Source organism: Lactuca saligna, chromosome 9 (genome assembly GCF_052625555.1).
Source record: "Lactuca saligna cultivar CGN05327 chromosome 9, ASM5262555v1, whole genome shotgun sequence".
Classification (NCBI taxonomy): Eukaryota; Viridiplantae; Streptophyta; class Magnoliopsida; order Asterales; family Asteraceae; genus Lactuca; species Lactuca saligna.
In genome coordinates, this window is record NC_136425.1 from 116,630,477 (window position 1) to 116,657,485 (window position 27,009).

At 33.5% G+C, this 27,009-nt stretch overlaps 1 protein-coding gene and 1 pseudogene across 2 annotated transcripts; both read right to left on the reverse strand.

Moving 5' to 3' along the window:
- Nucleotides 1-8,396: 8,396 nt before the first annotated feature.
- On the reverse strand, nucleotides 8,397-11,696 carry LOC145016657 (G-type lectin S-receptor-like serine/threonine-protein kinase At4g27290; annotated as a pseudogene). Its single transcript, XR_013666261.1, has 8 exons — nucleotides 11,654-11,696; nucleotides 10,798-11,588; nucleotides 10,583-10,717; nucleotides 10,012-10,172; nucleotides 9,646-9,856; nucleotides 9,049-9,286; nucleotides 8,826-8,975; nucleotides 8,397-8,748 (listed from the first exon to the last, which is right to left on the reverse strand). The product of XR_013666261.1 is annotated as a G-type lectin S-receptor-like serine/threonine-protein kinase At4g27290 (transcript).
- Nucleotides 11,697-24,867: 13,171 nt separating this feature from the next.
- On the reverse strand, nucleotides 24,868-26,519 carry LOC145016658 (uncharacterized). Its single transcript, XM_078974904.1, has 2 exons — nucleotides 26,048-26,519; nucleotides 24,868-25,922 (listed from the first exon to the last, which is right to left on the reverse strand). The coding sequence occupies exons 1-2, from the start codon at nucleotides 26,517-26,519 to the stop codon at nucleotides 24,868-24,870; spliced, it is 1,527 nt and encodes a 508-aa protein (XP_078831030.1).
- Between the last annotated feature and the right edge of the window lie 490 nt (nucleotides 26,520-27,009).

Here is a 27,009-nt window from a genome sequence, read left to right on the forward strand (position 1 = left end):
TAAAACCATGGGATCACTATCCCGAACGAGATATAGATTCTAAAACCCAAGCTGTGAATAAACTAATATTAATACATGTTGTGAGTCAGGTAACCATGCTAATACGACAACGAGACCTCCTTGATGTTTGTCAGACGTCGAAACGATATCCAGAAATTTGTCACCCCAGGCGTGCCCGCCTAACTGTAGTTAGCAGTTAAGGTGTGGGATTGTCAGTCCCGAATAGATTTATTCACAAATTCCGCGCTCTCCCTCCAGGAGACTCTGGTTACACTTCCGGGGAGGATTTACTGATCATCCATAAAGGGTAGTGACTATCTCACAAACTAGTACCAAACTATTCACAGGGTTCTCATACGATATCAACATACAGAAGATTATGAAATGTAATACAGCGAATATAGATACATACAATGAAATTATCTGACAATACATTCAAATGATATGGAGATAAACTGAATCAGACATAGTTTATCTAATAACTTTATATAGATATCAGTACATGATAAAATGAACATTAAAGAACCCCGAATTATTCCCATAATAATTTGATTAGTTTGGTTATTTCCTTAACTAAAATACATTTAGTTGTAATTGATAAATCATTCCTTATGCTCAGCATAATACATAAGGAGTAAAAGAGTTTATAAGTTTGTCAGATATATTTGAAACATATCAATGTTATGATTTGAAAACAGTTATAGTTTTCTTGTATTCCCCCCCTGAAAACATTGAAAAACACGAAAAAGGGCGTAGGGGTATGAACTCACCGAACGAGAAATGTGACGATTTGGATGCTAAGAGTTGATCCGGGGCTTGTAAACACACGAGGTTCCTAAGTATAATGTAAAGATACACAATTTGTATCTAATTAGGACTTAGATTGTTATTTGATAGGGACAGTTGCTCCTAGTCGCGAAAACACCCCGATACAAGTGTTTGGAGGGACCCGGGTGACATTTAGGGACACATATAGTTAGGATATTGGATTGGGACATCAAACGAACACTCCTTAGGGAGTTTACGGCCACAAGACCCATTCCCCATGAGTTTACGGCCGTAAACTCATGGTGGGGTCAATTATGGGCAAAAATGACTTCAAACACTTAGGGGAATTTTTCTAGGTTTGGTTCAAAGTCTTGGAATGGATTGTTAACATCAAAATGACACATTTATGGGAGTTTATGGCCTAGCTTGGACTCCAGGCCGTAAACTCTTTAATTCTCATGAAAATGGTGTTAAATGGTGCTAGAACAAATCACATGTGATTGCTAAAATTGTTTCAAGACCTTACATGCATTTGTATGAAGTTTTGAAGAGGTTTTTGGAGTTTACGGCCAATGAGACCCCTCTCATGGCCGTAAACTCTCTTAGAGAGTGATTCCATGTGTTTTAATGCCAAAAACTTGTTTGTAAGGACTTCTCAAATTCATTCCAAGGCTTTAGGGGTGGTTTAAGGACATTTTGGCATGTCTTTATGAGTTTACGACCAAAGGCTATGTGCTTAGGCTGTAAACTCCTATATGTAATGTGTTTGATGTGTTTAAGGTCTCCATACCATTTTTAGATGATTCTAGGATTTACCACAAGGTCATTGGTTGAGTTTCAAGGCATTTGGACATGTTTAAAGGCACTAAATCCCCCTTTTAGAGGAGTTTATGGCCCAAGCACATGCCTTGGCCGTAAACTCTTGTTTTTCCCCCAAAAATCATGTTTAAAGTGTCCAAATGCTAAAACCAATATTCTACAAGTCATATCTAAGCCTGGTTTGTGATTTGGAAGGGTTTAAGATCATGAAAACCCCATTTACATGAGTTTACGGCCCAAGCTTATGACTTGGCCGTAAACTCCTTCAAATGACTCAAAATCAATGATTTAAATGTTATAAGTCCTTTCCATGAAGTCATTAAGCCATATCTAAAGTCCAAAATTGCTTAGGAGGGGTTTTAGCGCTTAAAAACCCATGTTATATGAGTTTACGGCCCATGAAGGCTCCATGGCCATAAACTCATGAATGTGGTCTTAATCCATGCTTTGAACTCGAATTTGAAGGCTAAGAAGGTTACAATACAAGCTAGGGAAAGTACCTTAGAGATTTGAGGCCTTAAATTTGAGTTTTGGACCCTTAAACTTGGATTTATGAGAGAGGTTAGAGAGAGAGAGTAGAGAGAGGAAGAAAAGCTTCAAATGAGTGCTTAAACACGTTTATATAGGTCCTAAAACTTGGACACGATGGAATTCTACCCGATACCGACGTTAAACGCAGCTTTTGGTCGCACCCGATTAAGTTTCCGTCACCCGGCGGGGACGTTTCTAAAACTTATGAAATAAATATTTTGGGCTAATTACATGAGTTCCTGAGTGGTTTAGACACTCATTAAATTATAATAAACATATAAGTTTAAATAATTTAACCCAAAGTGAAAACGGAACGAATTTGATAACGGCGAATTTTTCGGGTAGAACGGGTTTTGGCGACGAACAACTTCGGGTTGTTACACCCTAGCTTACTCTAAACATTATGACTCCTGTTTATAGCTTGGAATTGGACCATTTAAGCTATTGAAAGGGAGTTCACGGCCTAAGCTCCTCCTTAGGCCGTAAACACCTAAAATGAGGCCAAAATGACCCCAAAATGTCCCTAAAGGCTTGGAAATAAATTAAGGGATTTGCCTAGGAGTGTTTAAACATTAAATCACATGATTTTAGGGGGTAAAAGAGAGTTTACGGCCCAGGCATATGCCAAGGCAGTAAACACCTCTTAAACATGTCAAAAAGCCACAAAAACACTCCCAAACCACCCTTGGACATAATACATAAATTAGGGGCTTATCCTTTTGGGTTTAGATCAATTAAACTCAACAAAATGAAGGGGTAAAGGGAGTTTACGGCCCAGACATGTGTCAAGGCCGTAAACACCCCTAAACATGCCAAAAAGGTAGTTTTAAATCCCCCAAATGGCCTCACACCTTATTATAAAATACTAGAAGTGATATAAGGGCTTAAAACTTCACAAAACTCAAGGAATAAGAGTTTACGGCCGTAAACTCACTTAGGAGTTGTCCCTGGGCCGTAAACTCCATTAAGATGCCCTTAAACACCTTAAACCCACTCATACTATATAGTTTTGGACCTAGAAAAATCCCACTAACAAGATTGAACCTTTAAAACACACTAGAACCCCTCACCATGAGTTTACGGCCGTAAACTCATGGTGAGATGTCCCTGGGCCGTAAACTAAGCTTTGGGAGTTTACTCTCGGAGAGTAAACTCCATTCCTAAGCCATACACACCTTTAGACGCTACCCGGGACACCCCTAACACTTAACCATAGTGTTTTCCGCTCCTTTGAGTGCGTATATGTGTTTAATTAGTATTAAATATACTAATTGTATGTGAACATATGTTATCATATGTTAAATAGGTCATTGAGTGTGTTCGAGTCTTTACGTGACACCGAACACCCAACTGGCACCTCCGTCGGACCTACTTACACCAGGTGAGTTCATACCCGTGAATGAACCTTTTAATGTTTTTACATGTTTTATATGGGAAGGGGAATACAAGTTAAACATGCCAGTTATCATATCAATCACATGTGATTGATAACCCGCATGCACGAGATTTTACCACACTGTACACCGTTTTACCGAGTAGGATACTATAATGGTTTTCAAAAAGGTTTTGAATTGTTTCTAAACTCTTACTTGTACTGTTGTATCTATAATCATTTCAAACTGGTTTATAAAGGTTCCAAAGATTTCTACAGGTTTTCAAACTTATTTTACCAAAGAATACCAAAATGTGATTTTCCTAAGTATAAAGGTTTTCCAAGGTTTTCCAAGGTTTTCGTCAAATTCTCTTTCACTTCGTATACTTATACTTGTTAGTTACCGCTGCTTCGCTTTCACTTATTGTAAAATCCTACCTGATAACGCTTTCACTTCTTGATACGCTTATACCTGTTATTGCCTCTATTTCGCTTATACTTGTAGTCACTTATACTTGTTATACGCTTCTACTTCATCAGTTGTCGATTTCACTTCGTGATATACTTATACTTGGTGCACTTATACTTCACGATTCGATTAATCCACACTATTCGCTCACACTGTATGATTCAGTTGTTCCACACTATTCGCTCACACTGTATGATTTAGTTATTCCACACTATTTGCTCACACTGTACGTTATACATCACGATTCGGTTATTCCACACTGTACGCTTATACACCGTGACCCAGTTATACATCACGATTCGTTTCCACTTGTTACACACTTAATCGTAGTTAGATGTATGTCTGTACTTGTATAGGTGCATATAAATAATGATTGAAGGACTTAGGAAGGTTTGTCCGCCCTATTTCCTTTTCTTCGTTGAGATGTGGTCTGGTGGGATCGGATGGCCATCCGAAGGTCGTTTGGTTCATTTGTTGTATGTTATGTATACGAGTATAGACATATAGGTTTACATTAGTCAGTCCAGTTATGAGTCTCTACCCCTAGTTCAGCACTTACATACGAGTATAGACATATAGGTTTACATTAGTCAGTCCAGTTATAGACGCTTGTAAGGCGTCAGGTACTCTAGTGTCGGTTAGTATGGTTACGAGTATCCCAGGTTGCCTTATAATTCATGGCCTTAAGGTAATGGTATTTCACCGGAAATTTACACTGTATGTTGGTAACTCATTTTCAGAGTCACACCGTTTTGACCTTGCAAGATGTATCTTTCATTTGATACTGTCTGCGGTCTGTATTCTCTGTTGTGACCTTGCAAGATGTATCTTTCATTTGATACTGTCTGCGGTCTGTATTCTCTGTTTTGACCTTATATGATGTATCTTTCATTTGATACTGTATGCGGTCTGTATTCTCTGTTTTGACCATGTATGATGTATCTTTCATTTGATACTGTCTGCGGTCTGTATTCTCTGTTGTGACCTTACAAGATGTATCTTTCATTTGATACTGTCTGCGGTCTGTATTCACTGTTCTAGACCTTACCAGCTGTACCTTTCATTTGGTACCTTCTGGGGTCTGTGTCTCCATTTGTTAGACGGAACCAGGTGTGTCGTTCGTTCGATACTCTCCTGGAGTCTATGATTCCTTTGCCTTAGTCAGCAGTCCTCACTGCTGAGGCATGTGTTATTTCCCTGACTTCTCTTGCTTCCTTTCATAATCAAATCCAGTATTTTGATAATGATAACGATTAAGGGAAAACTACTTTTTACCACATAACTCCGTCCAGTCTTGGTAGAAGGCTGCTTTTATTAAAGAAAATATAGGATTTTCTGGAAAGAACTCTAATACACTGTAAACTCTTAACTACTACATTATAAAGTTATTTGAATAAAATGTCACTAATTACTTATGAACTCACCAGCATTTGTAAAAATGCTGATACTCGCTTTTCAAATAACTTGTATTCTCAGGTCAGCATTAGACAGGTACATCCTCGGAGCTGTTGATGAAGATAGCTTAGTACCATGCTGTTCTTATTATATTTACTTGTATTACTTCGATATATTGTAATGTGATCCATGTAAAAACTATTACTATTAATGCAATGTTTTGTTGTACTTTGATTACTATAATGCATGTGTTGTGATACTTGACATGACGTCATCCACCCCAGAACCTTTCCGCCGTTCCGATTTTGGGGTCTGACATACCTATTCCTTAGGATAATCCTTAGGAATGAATGAATGAGAAATAGCTCATTCTTAGGGTAGATCCTTAGGAGTAAAGAAGATAATGGAGATGGGTAATTGGGTTAACTGTTTGATGATTAAACATAATAATTATATTATTGTGGGTTGAAAACCCTATGTACTCACTAGGTTTCCCAACCCGACCCACTTAGTTTATTTATATCACAGGTGCTTATATGAAGTCATATTACACTGAGAGATTAAGGAGATATAAATCACTAGTGATAATGAATGTAAGTTCTGTTTATGCTTATGTTTTTGTATTGACGATGACATCCCAAATGTTTTAAAATGAATAAAAATACATTTCTTCGGAAATGCCTTGATAACGTATTTATCATGTTTTACTGAGAACAAATTCCGCAACATTTTTATTAAAATAGGTACTATGATTTTTATAAAGCATAAACAAAATCGATCTTTTCTGGCCGTGAAAATGGGGATGTCACATAATGTTTGGCGGCTACATTTTGCCTCACTCGTAACCCTAATTATGAATAATACATGACTATTTATAGGGAATAAGACAAGTCTTGGGCTTTTAACCTACACTTCATCAAGGGAGACCATTTCCTTCCATTTAGTACTTTAAACTCTACAGAGTTTGGCAAAGAGACCCTCTGTCTCCCTTCTTATTTATAATTGTCATGGAAGGTTTAAGTGTGGCTATGGAGGAAGCTAGAGATCAAGGTATCTTTAATGGGATTAAAATACAACATGATGGGCCAACCTTATCTCACTTGTTCTATGTAGATGACATGTTTTTCGTCGGTGAATGGTCACGTACAAACCTTAATAACTTGGCTTGTATAATCAAATGCTTTCAAATTTCATCCGGACTCAAAGTGAATTTTCATAAGTCAAAAGTGTTTAGTATTGGTGCAAATGATCTGGAAGCAGCGAATTGGGCCAACATTCCCAGGTGTGATGTGGGTACTCTTTCGTATAATTATCTTGGAGTGCCTATATAAGTAAACATGAATCTTGAAAAAAATTAGAGACCAATAATTGGAAAATTCCAATCTAAAATGTTGTCATTCGGTGGGAGGCTCACATTGATAAAGTTGGTGGTGGGAAGCTTGCCTACCTACTTCATGTCACTTGTTAAGGCACCATCGGGACTGATAGAGGATCTCGAAAAAAATAAGAAGAAGCTTTCTATGGGGTGGCCAAGAAGACAAAAAGAAAATTCACTAGGTGATGTGGAATAAGGTGATCTCCCCTAAAACAGCTGGTGGGCTTGGGTTGGATCCATCAAGGCTTTAAATTTAGGCTTGATTGCTAAGTGGTGGTGGCAACTGAAATCACACAATACTAATTTATGGACTTAGGTTATTGTTGGGATTCATAATCTAAATGGAAAGCCGAAAGAGTATTTAGCAAATAAGGCTATAAGTGGGGTATGGAACAATATAGCTAATGCAAAAAAAAAAAAAAAAAAAGACATTACAAAAATAGGGCATTAAACTAAAGGATATATTTAAACGCGAGGTCAAGTCGGGCAAAAACACTTTATTTTGGCTAGCCACGTGGTTGGGTTCTTGTTCGCTTAAAGAAAACTATCCTTTTCTGTTCGATCTAGAAACAATAAAAAGATGTATGGTGGCTGATAGGGTACACGCAGGTGGGTGGTCATGCGATTGTGAATCTTGTCCCAATGCAAATGATTTGACTCATGACATAACAAACATACAACATGAACTTGACAATGTGCAACTAGCTTCGGGGTCGGATATATGGAGATGTAAGTTAGATTCCAATGGATGCTACACGGTTAATTCCTTACAGAAATTGATAGATCCTCATCCCCCAACAAACCCCGAATCCATACAGGTGAATTGGTGTAAGCAAATTCCATCAAAAGTTTTATGCTTCATATGGAGAGCTATGTAGAAGAAAATCCCATATGGGGTAGCTTTAAGGAGGAGAGGAGTTGTGATTGATACAATATTGTGTAGTTCCTGCATTGATGGTATTGAATGCACTGATCATTTACTAGTCAAGTGTCCGTATGCGTGCATGATCAGAGATCATATTTTCACTTGGTATCAAGTGCAACAAACATCCCTCAACAGTGTGGAAGACCTTCTGAGATTTGTAGCTACATGGGGTGGAAGTTCGAAGATGAGTAAGAGGTTCACAACAATATGCCACAGTCTTCTTTGGAGTGTATGGAAGTATAGAAATGAAAGGTTGTTCCAACAGGGTGTTTACTAATCCAGTTAAAGGGGCAAAATATGTCAAATCCATGGTATTCTTTTGGTTAAAACACAAGGGTAAATTGGAAAACTGTAAGTTGGAAGAATGATTGCACTACCCCTTTAGTTCTCTGTAATTCATTTAATTGTTTTGTAATCTTTATTTGTACCCTCTAGCTTCTTACTAGGTTGTGGCCTTATTTAATATATTTGTTATTTAAAAAAAAAAGATATCATTTATATCATCCTAGCATAGTTGATGTCATGATAAGTAAATATACCAATGATTATGTCTAAAAGGCCACAACTTTCTAAAATATTCCAACAATTGTTCCTTCTATCCCATTTTTCTCTAGCCTTATGGGTGGGACAAAATTTTAATCTATTAATCCTATTTGACTTTGGTCAATGTTTATGCTACCTAAAGAATAATTTTTGCGAATATTATAACAAATTAATTATTCAAAAATTCAAATTACATTAGCTTCCTAACTTTTACAAAAAATTTTAGAGAGATAAATCAACTATCTAGCATTCAAAATCGAAATGGTAAGCTCATTGGTCGAATCTTTTCCATATGTACTCGTGGAATAACTAGTATCTATTGAATCCTTTTCATAAAAGAAACCTGGCAACTTAGGTTGAGGCAATTCACCCTCAGTACTCCCCAACATTAGAACCACAGTCGCCATTGTTGGTCTGTCTTCAGGTCTCTGTTGCACACACAGCAACCCCACATGGATCGATCTCATCACTTCCGATAAATTCATCGATTCAATATTAATACATTCTTCAACCAGTTCCAAAGATTTCCCTTCGTTATGTAATCCCCATGCCTGAAAAAAAAACCCATAAACGCATTGAAGAAGATGAACAGTGGTTAATTCAATTGAAAGTTGAAACAAAAACTAACATGACCGATAAGATTGTGGGTGTATTCTGTATGAAAGAATCCTCTATTTTCTTCCCGCTCACAATCTCCAGCATTACAACACCGAAGCTAAATACATCTGATTTGATCGAAAAGATTCCATCTCCTGCATATTCTGGTGCCATATATCCACTGCATTGAATTTAAGAAATTTTATTAAATTTGGGTATAATATGATTGATGATTGATGATGGATGATTCTCACTATGTTCCAACGACTCTGTTTGTGTTTGCTTGAATTTCATTTCCTCCAAAGCTTCTTGCCATTCCAAAATATGATATTTTAGGGATCATTTCATGATCAAATAAAATGTTGCTGACTTTAAGATCTCTATGGATGATTCTTAATCTTGAATCTTGATGACGATAAACAAGTCCCCTTGCAATCCCTTTGATGATCTCAAAACGAGTAGCCCAATCTAGTTTTTTGCTTTTAGTTCCATCTGTAGGAGGTTTTACATCTAAAAGTTAATAAATGTATTTCCATATATTTGTTTATTATAGATTCCCACTTTCAATTTTTTGAATACAACATTGTATAATTTTATAATTAAAAGGAATGAACATAAGATGCTATAGTAAAAAAAATAATTCAAAGTAAGTTGTTTCTAACATTTAACCCTTTTTTTTTAAGGTATTGTACTTAAAAAATCTACCCAACTATAAGAATATAGTCATTTTTTTTATATAATTAGAACATTATACTTTTAAAAATCTACCCAAAAATAGCAATGATAGATTATTTTTGTGTGTACAATGATGTAATTGGAAAAAAAACAAAAGTAGGATGCTGTAATCATACCAAATATAAAGGAGTCGAGGCCCTTGTTTGACATGTATTCATAGACCAACATTTTATCTGCTCCCTTGATGCAACAACTTAAGAGCTTTACAAGATTTCTGTGTTGTAGTTTAGAAATACAAATAACTTCATTCTTGAATTCATCAAGCCCTTGAGTTGAAGTTCTTGAAAGCCATTTTACTGCTACTTTTTGTCCACCTTCCAACACGCCCTGAAATTCACCTTTAAAGTAAATTCTTCTTTCTTTTCGACTTAATGACTTAAGCACTTAATATAGGAATATCTATTTATATATGCATCTAATATTAGGTTATGCATTTTTTACCTTATAAACATGCATCTAATATTAGGTTATGCATTTTTTACCTTATAAACAGGTCCATAACCACCCTCTCCAAGTTTATTGTTATCCGGAAAATTGTCAGTGGCTTTATCTAATATAGAAAAGTCGATCAATGGCAACTCTAGATCATCTTGTGAGTTTTCATTGTTGTCAGAATCATGTCCTCGGTCTTTTTCTTGTAGCTCTATTAAAGAGCCAATGTCAATTGATATTTTATAATTGGGAAAATTACAAGAAATAGTAACGTGAATACATATACTATCATTTCTTATGATCTATTTTATAAGTTATATTTTTTTCAAAATATAAAAACAAAACTAAATATAGTTTAGATTGAAAATAGTGACAACCACAATTTAAAATTAACAAAATATAAAATGTGTTTTGTTTTTAATTATGCAAAATGCCAATTTATCTCAGATGGTTGAGCATAACTTTGTTATCATCGACAAATGGGGATACACCCAATCAAGTTAAAAAAAAATATAATCAATACAAAAAATACGTTGTCATTAAACACAAAACATGTTACTATTTTTAGTAATTTGAAATTCAAATCAAACTGATAGATGATTAAAAAACCAAAATAGTTACCTTGAATTGGCTTCTTCCTCCTCTTCAAGCCATAAAAAACACAAACAGAAACTAGTATGATCAATAACAATATCGATATTACAAGGACAGAGATCTCTACCCTTCTCTTAACACTCGAGCTTTTACCATTTATTTCTGCAATAACAAATATTTCATGTTAAAACAATAATCAAAGTTATTAACGAAAACAAACTAAAATTAATTTATTTATTTACCTCCTAATTCCGATTTTGGCATTCTTATATAGATATCCTGTCCATTTTCTGTATATACTCTGTTATCGATAAGCTCCCCAAACCATAACAAGCATCCACTTCCACTTCCACTTATATTCTGAGTAGCGTAAGCACTACAAGAACAGTTCTTCTTGCAAACCTTCTCACATTCATCAAGATTCATACTTTGGTTAAACCTCGACCACCGTGTGTCAGGTAACTTCACGTCGGAATACCTCTTAAACCCTTCCTCCGCCCCACACTCCAAATGGGTTTTCCGGCGACACCCTTGACTAAAATCCGCCACAGCCCATTGCCCCGGTGACACCGGCTCAAACCCTTCCAGACACCCACAAGCCGGCGAGTTGTCGATATTGCAGCTCCCGAATGGACCACAGAGATTGAAACGATCACAGTTATCAGTCTGTGGAGTTAAATAAAGAAACCATTCTTGTGTTCTTTCGATCCATAGCAGCCGTTCGACGCTTCCGGTGGGTGTTACGATTAATTTAGTGATTACTGAAGTGTTGATAAGTTCATAGTGGTAATACATTTCTTTTTCATCGAGAACAAACCCAAATCTGTAGATCCGGTTTGGTTTTAAATTAGGCTCTCCGCTGAACCTAACGCCGTTCCATGGACCTGCTCGGAAACGATACCTGAGTTTTTCCAGAGGGTCAGCTGTGGGTATCCTTGAGTATAGATCCACACAGTAAAGTTGCCTTCGGAAGGATCTCCGTCGCTCTTGGGTGTTGTTAAACACACCCGATTAAAGGTCAATACCACTTTGACTTATTTAAATTACCCTAATTGATTGGACGGACGAAGTATCATAATTCTCAAATTTTTAAATAACCCAAATTGATTTGATAGAAAGTTTGCCTGGCCGCTAAATGCATGTTCTTCAAATAATTTTTATTTTTTACATTTTCACCCCTCCTAGTTAAAACTTATTTTTAATTTATATCCTTTTTATTTTGAAAAATTACTTTCAACCCTTATTACTTTAATATATATATATATATATATATATATATATATATATATATATATATATATTTCAATTTGATATATATTAATCAGTTTTGCAGAAATCGACATTGGCGGCCGATTAATCGGCGATTAATCGTTTGACAGTCTCGAACCGATTACGATATGGGTTTTTGACGGAAATTGTTCAAAATATGTCATTTCCTGTTAAAAGAAAAAAAAAATGATTATTTGTAAAAACACGATAATTTGAGATTTTTCTGACAGTTTTCCTACATGTAAACTTAAAATTTTAACGGTTAAACTTATAACTTTCTAAAAACATTGAAAAATTAAGGAAAATAATTTCAAAGGGTTTGTCCATAAGAATACTCCCCACCCCTTCTATTTATCTTCATCACTGTGTAATTGACCCCATCTTCATCACTATGCAATTGACCCCATTCTTCTATTTTGTATTTAAGTGCGATATAAATGAATACCACAACCATAAAAAATAATATAACTATACTTACATTTATGGTCTTTTAACTTGCAACATTTACAATAAATACCCTATCTTTATTTTAGTGTGGTGTAAATGAACAATCAAATCAAAATAATATAACTATACTTATATTTATGGTCCTTTAACTTGTCATACATTTATAATAAATACCATATCTTTATATCTTTATTTAAGTGCGGTGTAAATGAATACCACTACGATCAAATCAAAATAATATAACTATACTTACATTTATGGTCCTTTAACTTGCCGTACTTTTACAATAAATACCTTATTTTTATATTAGTGTTGTGTAAATGAAGACTAGTACGATCAAATCATTACGTAAAAGTTGATTTACAAGAATCACATCTAATGCGTACAGTTTTGTCAGTTTGGCATCACTACAGATCAGAACGTGCCGATGGATGGGAAATATTGTATAATGCTCGACTTAATGCATATATTCCACCGAATGCACCACGTAATAATTGTAATATTCATGTAGTTGATGTTCTTGATAATTAATAAAATTAAAATATGACCGTGTTTGACAAAATAGTAGTAATTGAAAATGATAATTTTATTTGCTATAGTTGTGAGAAAATATCATATTATATTTTTTATTGTTCGTTTAATTGTTTGTAATCGTTATTTTTTATTGTTCGAAACGTAAATAAGCTCGAATTTAAACCAAAAAGTTTATAAAAAACCATGTAATTTTAAAAAAATAACGAAAAAAAATGTTAACCACCTTGAATTATACCAACAAATATATAAAAATAAACTCTACCGCGAGCGTTATATTTTCAGTTAATGTCTCTGATAATTAATAAAATTAAAATATGATAGTGTTTGACAAAATGGTGGTAAATAAAAATGCTAATTTTATTTATTATAGTTGTGAAAAAATATCATATTTTTTTATTGTTCGTTTAATTGTTAATGATCGTTATTTTTTATTGTTCGAAACGTAAACAAACTTGAATTTAAACTGAAAATTTTATAAAAAAACATGTAATTTAAAAAAAAATAACGAAAAAAAATATATGATATTTTATTTTTTATTGTTCGTTTAATTGTTAATGATCGTTATTTTTTATTGTTCGAAATGTAAACAAACTCGAATTTAAACCGGAAAATTTATAAAAAAAACCATGTAATTTAAAAAAAATAACGAAAGAAAATTTTAACCACTTTCAATTATACTGAAATTATATGAAATCTATACAAACTCTCTATTAAAATAAATAACAAATAAAATTGTTATGAAATAATAATAATAATAATAATAATAATAATAAATTGTTAAAAGAAAATAAAAAAGAAAAAGAAAAAATAAGTTAATTCTTTTATATGAAATAAAGACTAAAAATGTAATATTCATAAACCATTAGGGAACAAAAATGAAAATCAACCGAAAGCACAAGGACCATTTCTGTATTTTACTCAAAACAAAAAATATTCAAAAAGTCGCCGGTGATATGTCATTGGTATTACATTTTAAATAGTTTTTTAATTGAATTTACTAGTAAGAGATTGTTTGTTTTTTCTCTGCAGATCCGCAGGAGGTCTTCTGTCTGCGCGGCGCAGACTATGCGCAGATTTATAAGTTTGAAGTGCGTTTGTTTTTCTGAAGTGCGCAGATATAAAAACATCTGCGCGAGGTCTTCACCACACAGATATGGGCCAACCTCTTCTAAAGTCTGCCAAGTTCATTTGACCTATAAAAAAACACGCGTTTTATTTTTCCGCCTCCATTCGTCCAAGCCTCCCGTCTTTGTACACAGATAGCTCGACAACTCCATCTTCACTCCAGCAAGTTTCGCCGACTGAGTGTCACCTCCGATCTGTCGCCGCACCGCCCGTCGCCACCCTCCTCTCCGATCGCATCTCCGGTCGTCGCCTCCGAACAGCAAGCGCCACTTCTCGATTGTAGCGAACAGGTATGTCGTCGTCGTCCCTCCTCTCTCTTTCAATTCAATTTCAATTCAACTTCTTGTTTGATTTGCATCATTGTTTCCCCGAAAATATTAATTTTGTTGGGTATTCCTTCATATTCAAATCTTGGAGGTGTATAATTTATCATATATTCTTGCTAAAATTGAAAATACTACTTGTAAACAATTCGCAGCAAGCTGTCATTCTTGTTAAACCTTACCTGCAAGCTGTCTTCCTGTTTTTTCACACCTGGGATCTATAATTTTTTTTTATTGGAAGCCAATAAACGTAACTACCAAGCAAAAGATAACATATTCTTTTGTTAATTGTGAATGTGTATATGATTGTTGATTGTGTATATGTATATGGTTGTTGATTGTGTATGTATATATGATAGTGTATATGAATAAGATTGTTGATTTGTGGATGATATAGTTTGCCTAGAATGTGTTGAAATCAAAGCTTTTTCTTGAAATAATGTTATGAAATAATGATGTTAGTTGTTGAAATCAAGCTTTTTCTTGATGAAAATTCTTATTTGCTAAATATGATAGTGGTTTAATAACGATTTTTAAAATTCAGTGATCATTTAGAATAGATAAAAGTATGTTTGCTGCTTATATTAGCTTTTGAGCAAATTTAGAAAAGTCGTCCCTATGGTATGTCCAAAAATATGCATCGGATCCCTTCTGACTTTTTTTGACCATTTTTATCCGCTCAAGTATCACGTGTAATACTTTTTGTCCCTAATGTAAATGCCTCCGAATTTTTGTCTGTTAAGCTTTCTCATGTTTGAAAAACATGAGGGCATATTTGTCTTTTTAGATTTGCTAGTAATCAATCATCACTGTATTTCATTTATAATTCTCATAAAGACGAATGTAGTGGTTTCGAGAAAAAGCATTGTTGATTTTGGTTGTGTATATATATATGATTATTGATTGTGTACATTTATATGATAATGTATATGTATATGATTGTTGATTTTGTATGTATATGATAGAAAGCATCAAAAAGAGTCATAAGTTTTGTTTATTTGATAAAAGTAAAGTTTTTGTCGTTAGTGAAGTTTATTTGATTTATAAAGTTTTTTAGAAAACTTTGAATTAAAACACTCTAATTGAGGTTATTTATAATTGAATAAAAAGTTCAACATTATTGTGATTGAAAATAAAACAAAATTACAAATGTGTCGTAAAACAATATTGTCGTGAAAATAAAAACTTTTTCTTGAAATAATGATGTTACTTATTGATTGTTTATTGTTATTTGGTTATTAGAGATGGGAGAAAAACAACAATGGACCAATGAGCATTTAAAATGCTTATTGGATACTTGTATTGAAGAAGTAGAGAGTGTTGGTAGAAAAGGATTGAGTTTGCAGAAAGATTCATGGATAAGGCTTGGAAGAGTTCTTAAGGAGAAATTTGGGGTTGAGTTGACTCAAAAAAAAAATGAAAAACGCATATGACAATCTGAAAGCCAAATACACTGGATGGGTATATTTAAAAAACAAAACCGGTAATATATACAATTCTCAAACAAACACTTTTAATTTAACAGCCGAGGAGTGGGATGATTTTAAGAAGGTACATATACATTAATATACAATAATATATATATATATATATATATATATATATATATATATATATAACATTTACATTTGAAGTTGCCAAATATTCTTATACTATTTCTTGGTACATTTGGATTTAGGGGCATCCAAAAGCTGCTTCTTTGAGAACAATTCTACTGCCTTTTCCAGATCTTTGTGCACGTCTTTTTGATGGAAATAGTGCTACTGGTAATTTTAGGAGTTACTCAACCCAATCATCATCAGTAGCTGGCGCATCCTCCTATCGTGTTCCACCACTTCAGATCACCGCCACCCCTTTTGATGCAATGGATGATGATGGTGTTGACACTTCTCATCATAAGCCACCACGTTCTGCTGCTTCACCTTCTGCTGGTTTACCTTCTGCTGCTTCACCTTCTGCTCATTCACCATATACTGCTACACCATCCGGTAACCCCAACAAAAGGGCTAAACCCTCAACTCCTGTAGCTCCTAGTGCCTCACCGTCTGCTTCTTCACCTGATGGAACTTCTGTTACTGCTGACGATTTAGCATTTGAAATGAAGAAAACTCTACAAAGTTTGACTAAAGGGTATACATGTAGCACCTGGTTTCCGGTATGTGAATTTTATTTGAGTATTGCCCTATTTTAGCCTTGGACTCGGCGAGTCACAAGGTCCGACTCGCCGAGCAGGGACGAGACACAGGACACGTTTAAGTTGGCGACTCGGCGAGTCCATATCCTGGACTCGGCGAGTCACCGCTGTTGGATGAAACCCTAAGTTTCAGGGGTTTGCCCCCTATTTAAACCTCATATCTGCCCCTTGCCAGCCCCCATTCACCCCCAGAGCTCCCAACCCTCGTCCTAAGCTTGTTTCTTGTGTAGTTGAGGCTCTTGTGTGCATTCTTGAAGGTTTTGAGGCAAGAAGGGGAAGGAGATCAAGAGAAAGGAGAGCCATCCAAGCATCATTGTGTTTTTCAGCTGTATCATTGAGGTATATCTCGTTTTTCCCCTGTTTCTATGCTTAAGATTTCATTTGAGACACTCTTGAGCAATTCCTCAAGCTTGTTTGTGCTTAATGTTTCGTAATAAGTGGATTGGCCTTTAGATCTAGGCAAGATTGAGCTCCAGGAGCTCAGATCTGTTAGCTTTATGGCCCCATGTGGCTTGTTCATCCTAGATCTACCCTTTTGAGGCATTTTGAACCCTAAAATCCATATTAGTGAGTATCCACACGTAAAGTTGGAGACTTTACGTGTGATTTGTGTCCTAGAAGTCCAGATCTATGAATGGCATGGACTGAAATCGAGTAAATCGGTGTATTTGGTGGATGCATGGCGACGACTCGGCGAGTCGTATAGGTGACTCGGCGAGTCTGGTCGCGAGTCACCGAATTGGTCCCTTCATGATGCATCGAGTTGAGCCGTGAGTCACAGGGGTGACTCGGTGAGTTGGGAGCTGAACTCACCCATGTTAGGACTCAGCGAGTCAATGCCCTGACTCGGCGAGTCCAAGGCAATCTTCATAGATCAAGAACAGACTCGGCGAGTTGTTCATACAACTCGGCGAGTCTTAGCATAAGTGTTCTTCGGATGAAGGTGAACTCGACGAGTTGTTCATACAACTCGGCGAGTAGGATGAAGAGGTTGAACGTCAGTCTAGAAGATGAACTCGTCGAGTCATAGCCTAACTTGACGAGTAGAAGCAGGGACTCCGGACAATCGTCTGATAGGGACTCGACGAGTTGGAGAGCCAACTCGGCGAGTCGGGTCAATTGAAAGTTGACTCTAACATTGACTTAGAGCTAGACCAGGGGTAAAATGGTCATTTTACCTAAAGGACAGTTAGCAGTGTTTGATTGAGTATCTTGTGGGAATTGCAGCCGGAGGACTCCCGGAGCAGCAGCAGTCAGTTAGTTCCCGATCAGTTCAGCAGCTACTTTGAGGTGAGTTACCTTCCAGTAGTGGTGGGTCTAAGGCCACAATGCCGGCCCACCAGTAGGAGACGTATGATAGATGATTGTCTTTGTGAAATCATCTAGGTTTGCTATTTACCTGTTATGTTATATGCTATCATGATACGTTATATGCAATAGTAGTAGAGTTCGGTTGTTAGGACCGCTGGGTAGTCAGACACCCCAGAATTATCTGACTGTATGTGATGGTATGCTTGTATGTTGGTCTGTTATGTTATGCGATAGAGGTAGCGGGAGGGGACCAGTCCCCGAGGATCGGTTGTTAGGACCGATGGGTAGTCAGCACCCCAGAATGGCTTGACACGGGTAAGACGACACCCCAGAATGGCCGTATGGGTAGGTCGGCACCCCAGAATGGCCGTACCGGGTAGTCAGGCACCCCAGAATAGCCTGGCAGTACGTATGTTATGTGTTTGTATGGTATGTGGTACGTTGGGGGAACTCACTAAGCTTTGTGCTTACGTTTATAGTTTTGTTTTCAGGTACCTCTGCACCGAAGGGGAAGGAGCCGGCGCGGTAGCGGCACGTCATACACACACTCTTCGGTTTCCGCATTTACGAGATTTACTGGGATTGTACTCTGATATTTTGATGGGATGTATGGTTTGACCTTTTAGAACATGGTTGCAATGTGTTATGGTGTGATCAAACAATGTTTTTATTTATTAATGTTTTCTAAAGTAATATTTTAAAATGAAACTTTCGGACGTAAAAATTGGGTCGTTACAATACAATTCCTCAGTGTTTAGAGAAGTTAGAGGTCCTTCATTTAGGCCCTACAGATCCTTTACCCTTTGTCGCATATCATATTTTTGGAGGAACCATAAACATGAGAGAGATGTGGATGCATTTGCCCGATGTTCCCGAGATATTACGAGGGTGGCTTGAGATGATGGGTACCAGTTTAGGAGTTTTGAAGGATGGGAAGATTGTTCGATGATTTTCTAGTGTTGAAAGTATTTGTTATGTCTTTTTGCCCTTGTTGCAACTACTTTGTTAAATGTTTTTGCCTTTGTTGGAACTATTTTGTTAGGTCTTTTTTCCCTTGTTGGTACTTGAAATATGATTAATGGAATGTTTATTTGATACTTGAAATATGGTTTATGTAATGTTATTTTGGCTTGAAATATGATAAATGGAATGTTTATTTGATACTTGAAATATGGTTTATGTAATGTTTTTTAAAGTTCTACTTTGTTGATTTTAGGTTCATATGGATCACGATCAAAAGTTACTTCTCGTAATTCTAATGTACCTATACATCCGTTATTTTTGGAAGAGGGGTGTGAAACGATTGCGGGATAATGATTCGGAAATGACGGGACACGAATACACATTGGAGTTATTACACCGTAATCGTTTACAATGTGTTGAAGTATTACGCATGTCCCGTGAATCTTTTGTACGACTATGTGCTCATTTTAAAGCAAATTACTCATTAAAGGACAGCAAACATGTATCAGTTGAGGAAAAGATGGCTATGTTTTTGATGATGATCGGATATAATCAACGTTACGTGATTATCAAGCGGAAATTTCAACACTCGAAGCAAACAATTCATAAATTTTTTTATGAAGTGTTGGAAAAAATGATGCTTTTCGCACAAGATGTTATAGTACCAACATCTTTTAATCCGAATCCAAACATTCCAGGACATAATAGAAGGCTACGAAGGGTTTTCAAAGGAGCAGTTGGTGCACTTGATGGCACTTTGATACATGTTGTTGTCCCTGCTAAGAAACAAGACTTATATAGAAGTAGGGGAAAGGGAGATTGCTACCAAAACGTATTGGCAATTTGTGACTTCAATATGATTTTTACATTTGTTGTGACCGGGTGGGAAGGGGTAGCGCATGACTCTAGAATATTATCAGAAGCAGTAACCGATCCACAAGTATCATTCCCGTTTCCACCACCAGGTAAATTTTTGTTTTTTTTAAATATTTTTATTTTAATTTGAAAATTGATTAGTGTTTTGCATTTTTTTCAGACAAATATTATCTTTGTGATGCCGCGTATGCACACACTCGAGGATTTATGGCCCCTTATCGTAATGTGAGGTATTGGCTTGGAGATTTTCGTCAAAGACGTGCATTGACCAATAAAGAAAAATTTAACCATGGACATGCAAAACTTCGGAATGTCATTGAGCGTGCTTTTGGCGTGTTGAAAGCACGCTTCCCTATATTGAAGAGGATGACACCATTCCCGTTTGTGACACAAAGAAACATTGTCATGGCATGCTTCGCACTTCATAATTATATAAGGAAAGAAGGATTGAATGATGAGTATTTCGCACGATACGATGAACCCAATGTCCCGTTTCGAAATAACAATGTGGCCATTGATGATGATGAAGACGGGATTCCAACACATGGTACTGCAGCAGACCATGAATATATGACTCAGTTACGTGATGAAATTGCTGATCAGTTGATGCACAATATAGATTGAATTGTTTTAAATGAAATTGTTATTTTAAAACATTTTTTTTATTGTATGACTAATTTAGTTGCATGAATTTTATTTTCAATGTTATAAGACTATTATTATTAAAATTTTGGTGTTGAAAAATCATTTTAAGTTTGTAAAATAATTTTATTTAAAATTCAGTTTATTTCAGCAGCTTGCGGACGTTAAAAAACAAACAGTCTTCTTATTGCAGACTGCAGACGTTTGGTCCACCTCTTCTGCTGCAGAGGCTTGCAGATGTGGTCCGCATACTGCAGATATTTTGGCTTCAGAAAAACAAACAGCACCTAAGTATTAAACAGGCGGTTTTGACTTTTTTTTCTGGGTGTATTTAAAATCCCCCGGGTCATGACTAATGTCTGAAAAGTCAAGCTGCATTTGTTTTGTTGAGTTTATGACCAAAATAGCCAATTTAGTATAGTTACAAAAATATTTTCCAAACCGTGTTTTTTTTGTTTTTCTTATATATTTTCATTTTTCTTGCTATTTATATTTTATTTAAATATTAGGTTTTTTAATTTCAGTATTTTACATTATTTTTAAATATCAATTTTTTATTTTCTTTATTTCAGTTTTTTTTTCTTTTTTTAACATATGTTTAACATAATATAAAAAAACACACAATCCCATGCATTATTCGTCAATTAAAAATAAAATATTTTAAGACAATTATGGATTTGGGTAAGAAAAAAAAAAAACACCTTATTATTTTCTCTTTTGTAAATACAAATCAAAAATAATCTTAGATGGATATATATATATATATATATATATATATATATATATATATATATATATATATATATAGTTTCAAAAAATATTTATCAATCTAATATAATTTCAAAAATATTTACCAAATTGGTGTTTTTTTCATTTTTCTTCTGTTTTACGTTTTTTTCTTACTGTTCTTATTTCATTTAATTGTTGTTTTTTTTTATTTCAGTTTTTTTACTGTTTTTTTTTAAATATCATTTTGTTACTTTTTTTAATATGTTTAAAAAAGTATAAAAAACAAAAAAAGAACACATAATTTCATGCATTATCATCAATTAAAAATAAGATATTTTAACTTATTACACTATTATAAATGATTATTGTCACCCTTTACAAATAATCACATTAAACGTAGATTCTTTTTCGTTTCGATAGAAATCTTTCTACTAGTAATACAATGTTTAATTTTCTATTATAAATGATTATTGTCACCCTTCACAAATAATCACATTAAACGTAGATTCTTTTTCGTTTCGATAGAAATCTTTCTACTAGTAATACAATGTTTAATTTTTAAATGACGTCAAAACATATAGGTTAAACGTATATTAAAAATGATATGATAGTCTTTTAATAAATTATGTTAGTCATTGCCAACTTTCAATAATACTTTAATATCCTTATAAATTTCAAAATTATATATATATATATATATATATATATATATATATATATATATATATATATATATATATATATATATATATATATGTCTAAAATTATAAAATTTGCATATATATATATATTCAAATTTATATTTTGATGAAGTCTAAATCAGTTTAATATTAAAAAACTTATCAAAAGCAAAACTACCCTTTCCAATTTCTTTTGAAAGAGATAAAAACAAACAAACCCATATAACCATATTAGATATAATATTTATAAAAATATTAAAAAGAAAGGTACAACATATCTATTTAAAATATTTTTTCCTTTTCTTCACTACCTCGTAGGTAATTTAAGTAATGAGGATGGGTTTCGTGAACATAAAGATTATTTATTATTTTGATTTCTATTTACAAAAGAGAAAGTAATAAGGTGTCTTTTTTTTCTTACCGAAGTCCATAATTGTCTTAAAATATTTTATTTTTAATTGACAAATAATGCATGGGATTGTGTGTATTTTTATATTATTTTAAATATATGTTAAAAAAAGAAAAAAAAACTGAAATAAAGAAAAAAAATTGATATTTAAAAAAAATGTAAAAAACTGAAATTAAAAAAAAAACTGATATTTAAATAAAATAAAAACAACAAGAAAAATGAAAATATATAAGAAAAACAAGAAAAACACTAGTTTGGTAAATATTTTTGAAGCTATACTAAATTGGCAAATATGTTTTTCAATAACACTATTTTGGTCAAAAACTCTTGTTTTGTTTTTGCCACTTGACTTCGTCAATTTAATTAGGGGTAGATATGTAGTGATGTCTTTATCTTTAAATGTCATTTGTCTTGTCTTATTTCTTTTATCTTGCATCTCCTCAAATTTATAATTGTTCTCTATTGAACCATAATTAACTAATTAACTAATCGTGAGCATCGGAAATCATAACGATCAACGGCAAAAAAAAAAAAAATAGATGTACACTTTTATATTGGACGCATACATACCGAATTATACCAAAAAATCCACCTTTTAAAAAAAAAACCATCATTTTTTTCGTTTAAAATTTTTTTAGGCCATGTTTTTTATTATTATTAAAAAAAAAAAAAAAAAAAAAAACTGAATATACCGTTGTTCACGATTTTCCGTCATTTTTCCATAGAGATCTATGATGATATATAAAAAAAAAACTTTTTTTTTCGAAAAAAACTAACTTCATTTTCTTTAATAAAAAAAGCTAACGTCAGTTTTTTATAGAAATAAATTAATAAATATATCAATATTCATATTTTTTGTACTTTTTAAACATAGATTCATATTCATATTAAAAAAAAACGATATTTCAGTTCAGATTCACATTGTGAACTTGTTCAGATTCATATTGTAAATCTGTTCAGATTCACATTGTGAATCTCCTCAAATTCACAGTGTGTATAATAATAAATCAGATTCACAGTGTGAATCTGAACTGATCGGAGCTTTTTCACATTGTGAATGTTAAAATTTGAAATATTCACAGTTTAGATTCACAATGTGAATCTACACTGATCGAAGTTTTTTTTTTTTTTTTTTTTTTTTGTGAACCGTCTCAGATTCACAGTGTGCATAATAGTAATTCAGATTCACAATGTGAATCTGAACTGTTTGAGATTTTTCATATTTTGAATGTTAAAAATTGAAATATTTACAATTTAGATTCACAGTGTGAATCTACACTGTTCGAGGTTTTTTTTTTTTTTTTTCAATCGGTGTTGATGTTTATTAATAGAGTACAAAAAATTATTATTTTTGGTATAATTAGTTTTTTTATAAAAAAAAAGCTTAAATATTGAAAAAAATAAGAGAAGTGGGTTTTTTTCGAAAAAAAATCAGTTTTTATATATCATCATCGATCTCTATGGAAAGAGGACGGAAAATCGTGAACAACGGTATATTCGGATTTTTTTTTCGATAAAAAATTTGGCCTAAAAAAATTTTAAATGAAAAAAGGAAGTGAGTTTTGTTATAATCCGGTACATGTACGTCTATTATAGAAATTTACAACCCTTCCTTTTGCCGTTGATTGATTTAAATTTCGACGCTTTGGATTGGTTCCTTGGTTCCTTGAATAATAATGGTTCTCTATTGAACTTTCTTTCTCTCTCTCTCTCTCTCTCTCTCTCTCTATATATATATATATATATATATATATATATATATATATATATATATATATATATATATTAGTTTATAACCCGTGGGAACCACGGTTGCAAAATTAATCACATTTTCATACTAAAATCTTGTAATTATAAAACAAATAATATAATTAAATCATTAACGAATAGGTATTTTTTTAGAGTTATATAAAATTAAAATCATTGATTTAAAGATGTGAATTTAATTTTCAATGTATATTATATAGTTTTAATTTGTGAATAAAATAAAAAAAAAGTTACGATATATTATAATTAAATATTAAATTTATTGTAAAAATAAAAAACACCAAAAAGTGAAGTAAATAAAATTTGGTAAAACAATGAAAAAAATAAGTTGTTAAAATAAACATATATTATAAAAAAATTATAAAAGAAAATTTAACAAAATCTTTTAATAATAATAAGAATACATATTATGAGGAATATTATATTACAAATAACTTACAAATTTCTAAAAACTTCTTTATAAACAACATTAGAAGTTTTATTTGTAAGCCTACCATCCTTATCTAAAATTAACAATTTTAATCCTTCTCTACTTTGAACTCTAGATAGGGCAACATACAACTGACCATGTGTAAAAACTGGATCTTTCAAAAATAAACCAACCTTAGATAAGGACTGTCCTTGGCTCTTGTTAATTGTCATTGCAAAACAAACAGCTAATGGAAATTGTCTTCTTTGGAATTTGAATGGGATTTTTTTTTCAGATGGTGTCAAGGTCATTCTTGGAATAAATGTCCGATTTCCAATATTACTTCCAGTTATGATAACTGCCTCAATAACACGTTTGCCCAAAGATATCACTTGTAGTCTAGTGCCATTACATAAGCCATTTTTTTGATCAATGTTTCTCAATAACATAACCGGAACCCCGATTTTCAAAACTAACTTATGATCAGGCAGTCTTGAGACTTTAAGACCATTTAAAATATCTGGTGAGTATAAATTAGCATCAAAGTGATCATGGACAAACTCAGATTCACATAATTTATTCGAGCTTAGATATTCGACTTTATCTCCTGGAAATAGTTTTAGCAAACGATCATTTATTTTTCCAACAACTTCATTTTTGGAGCAAGTATTGCCCTTTCTTGAAAATATTTTGGAATGCTAGAAGCTTCAAGAATTGAAGGGTATACAAACTCGATTAATGAACCTATAGGATCATAAGGATCATTAATTAGAAGATCATCTGGAATATCAATAATTGCTTCGCCATCGTTAGAACCACTAACTTTCCCTTCTCTTATATCCAAAAGCCATTTTGCAAAATCCATTGTCTTTTGAATAGCAGATGTATGACTTCCGACAGTTAGCCTCATATTCTTGGTTAGTTGATAGACTTTGCATTGTTGCCATAAATATGATGAACTTAAGGAAGCATTGATAATGTCTTGTCTACTACCAGTTGGGATAACAGGCAAAATTTGTCTAAAATCTCCTCCAAAAACAATCACTTTCCCTCCAAATGGCATATTTGAGTTTCTAGAATCATGACACTTGAATATATCTTTCAAAGTTCGATCTAAAGCTTCAAATGCATGCTTGTGAATCATGGGTGCTTCATCCCAAATGATTAATGAGGTTTTTCGTAATAAACTGGCGAGTTCACTATCTGGTGATATCGAACAAATAGAAACCTCAGTAAGAACCAAAGGAATTATAAACCGTGAATGTGCCGTCCTACCACCGGTTAATAATAAAGAAGCAATCCCACTTGACGCAACATTTAAAACAATTTGAGCATTACATCTAACTGCAGCAGATAATGTCTTCCAAAGATAGGTTTTACCTGTTCCACCATAACCGTAGACAAAGAAAACACCTCCTTCGTTATTATTTATTGCAGTCATGATATCATCAAAAATGTTTCGTTGCTCGGATGTTAATGCAATATAAAGCCGTTGAAACTCGTTCTTTAAATTCGGTATGTCATAATCTAGTTCCTCACTGATAAGACGATTGTTTGAAGAGGATACAGAACCAACATCGGGTAAAGGCATTCTTGTAAAGTTTTTGAGACTTGAATTGTTACGAAGTAAAATTTGTTCAATCTCAAACAAAGTCAGGTTCTTAATTTGATCTTCATTAAGTGTTAGACCTGAAACAAAATTGGTATAATAATTACAAAAAAAATATAAACAAATTTGTTATTGAAATAAATTAGTACTGTATATTGATTTAAACATGTATTTTAAAATAAAAAAGTAAAGAATATTATAATACCTAGAGATTTTAATCTTCGTTGTTGAGTGTAAAGAATTCCATCTGATAAGTATTCCCATGTATTTTCCCACACAACATCCAGGCTAGACAAACTGTGAGATAATAACATGATAGCGAATAAGAAACGTAAGTAATAACCGGATCCAGATTGACTTTCTTCCTTAATTGCTTCGATGTATTCTTTATCATCATCTAAGAGGCCGAGAGCATAATATGCATCTCTAAATAAAGGACATATTTCACCATTAACCATGCGGATTTCTTCAAATGATTTTGGTCCTTTCACTTTGTTTAAAAGAATTCTTAAGAAATATGCTTCACCAAGATTAGGTGACACTGAATGAATTCTACCAATTGAATATCCAACCTCCCTTGGCTTCCAAGTTTTCAAATCAAGCTTCCAAACAAACTTTGTTGGAAATTCAACATAAGTTAGTTTTTTTGCTTGTTTGTAAACTTTATTGCACTCCATCTAAGATGTGAACATGGAAGAAGCAACAGAAGGCTTATTGAGAACATTGTCGATGTCGTCATCTGCACCGTAGATAACTTGTTGTTGATTTGGAAGATGAAAAGGAAGTCTCATCACTGAAGGATGTCTGTAATGAACATCATATCCATAAATTCGCCAGGATGCTTCACATGTAGAAAGATATCTACAATCATAGTATTCTTTTATCTCATCGACTGTATCATCTTTATCACAGTCATTGTTGCTTTGTACAAAATCAACAGTTGTTCTATCGGGACCTTTATTAATATATTTGAATAAATACTTGATGGAAGATCCTTGATTACACCATTCAACATTTATGTGTGCTTGGTATCGTTTCAACAGGTATTTGTTGTATGGAACAACATTTCTGTTATCTAACTGGACACCAGATTTTTCGACAAACGATCCATCATTTTTTCTCCTATATATAGAAAAACCATTCTGATCAATTGAAGTATGTTCAGAG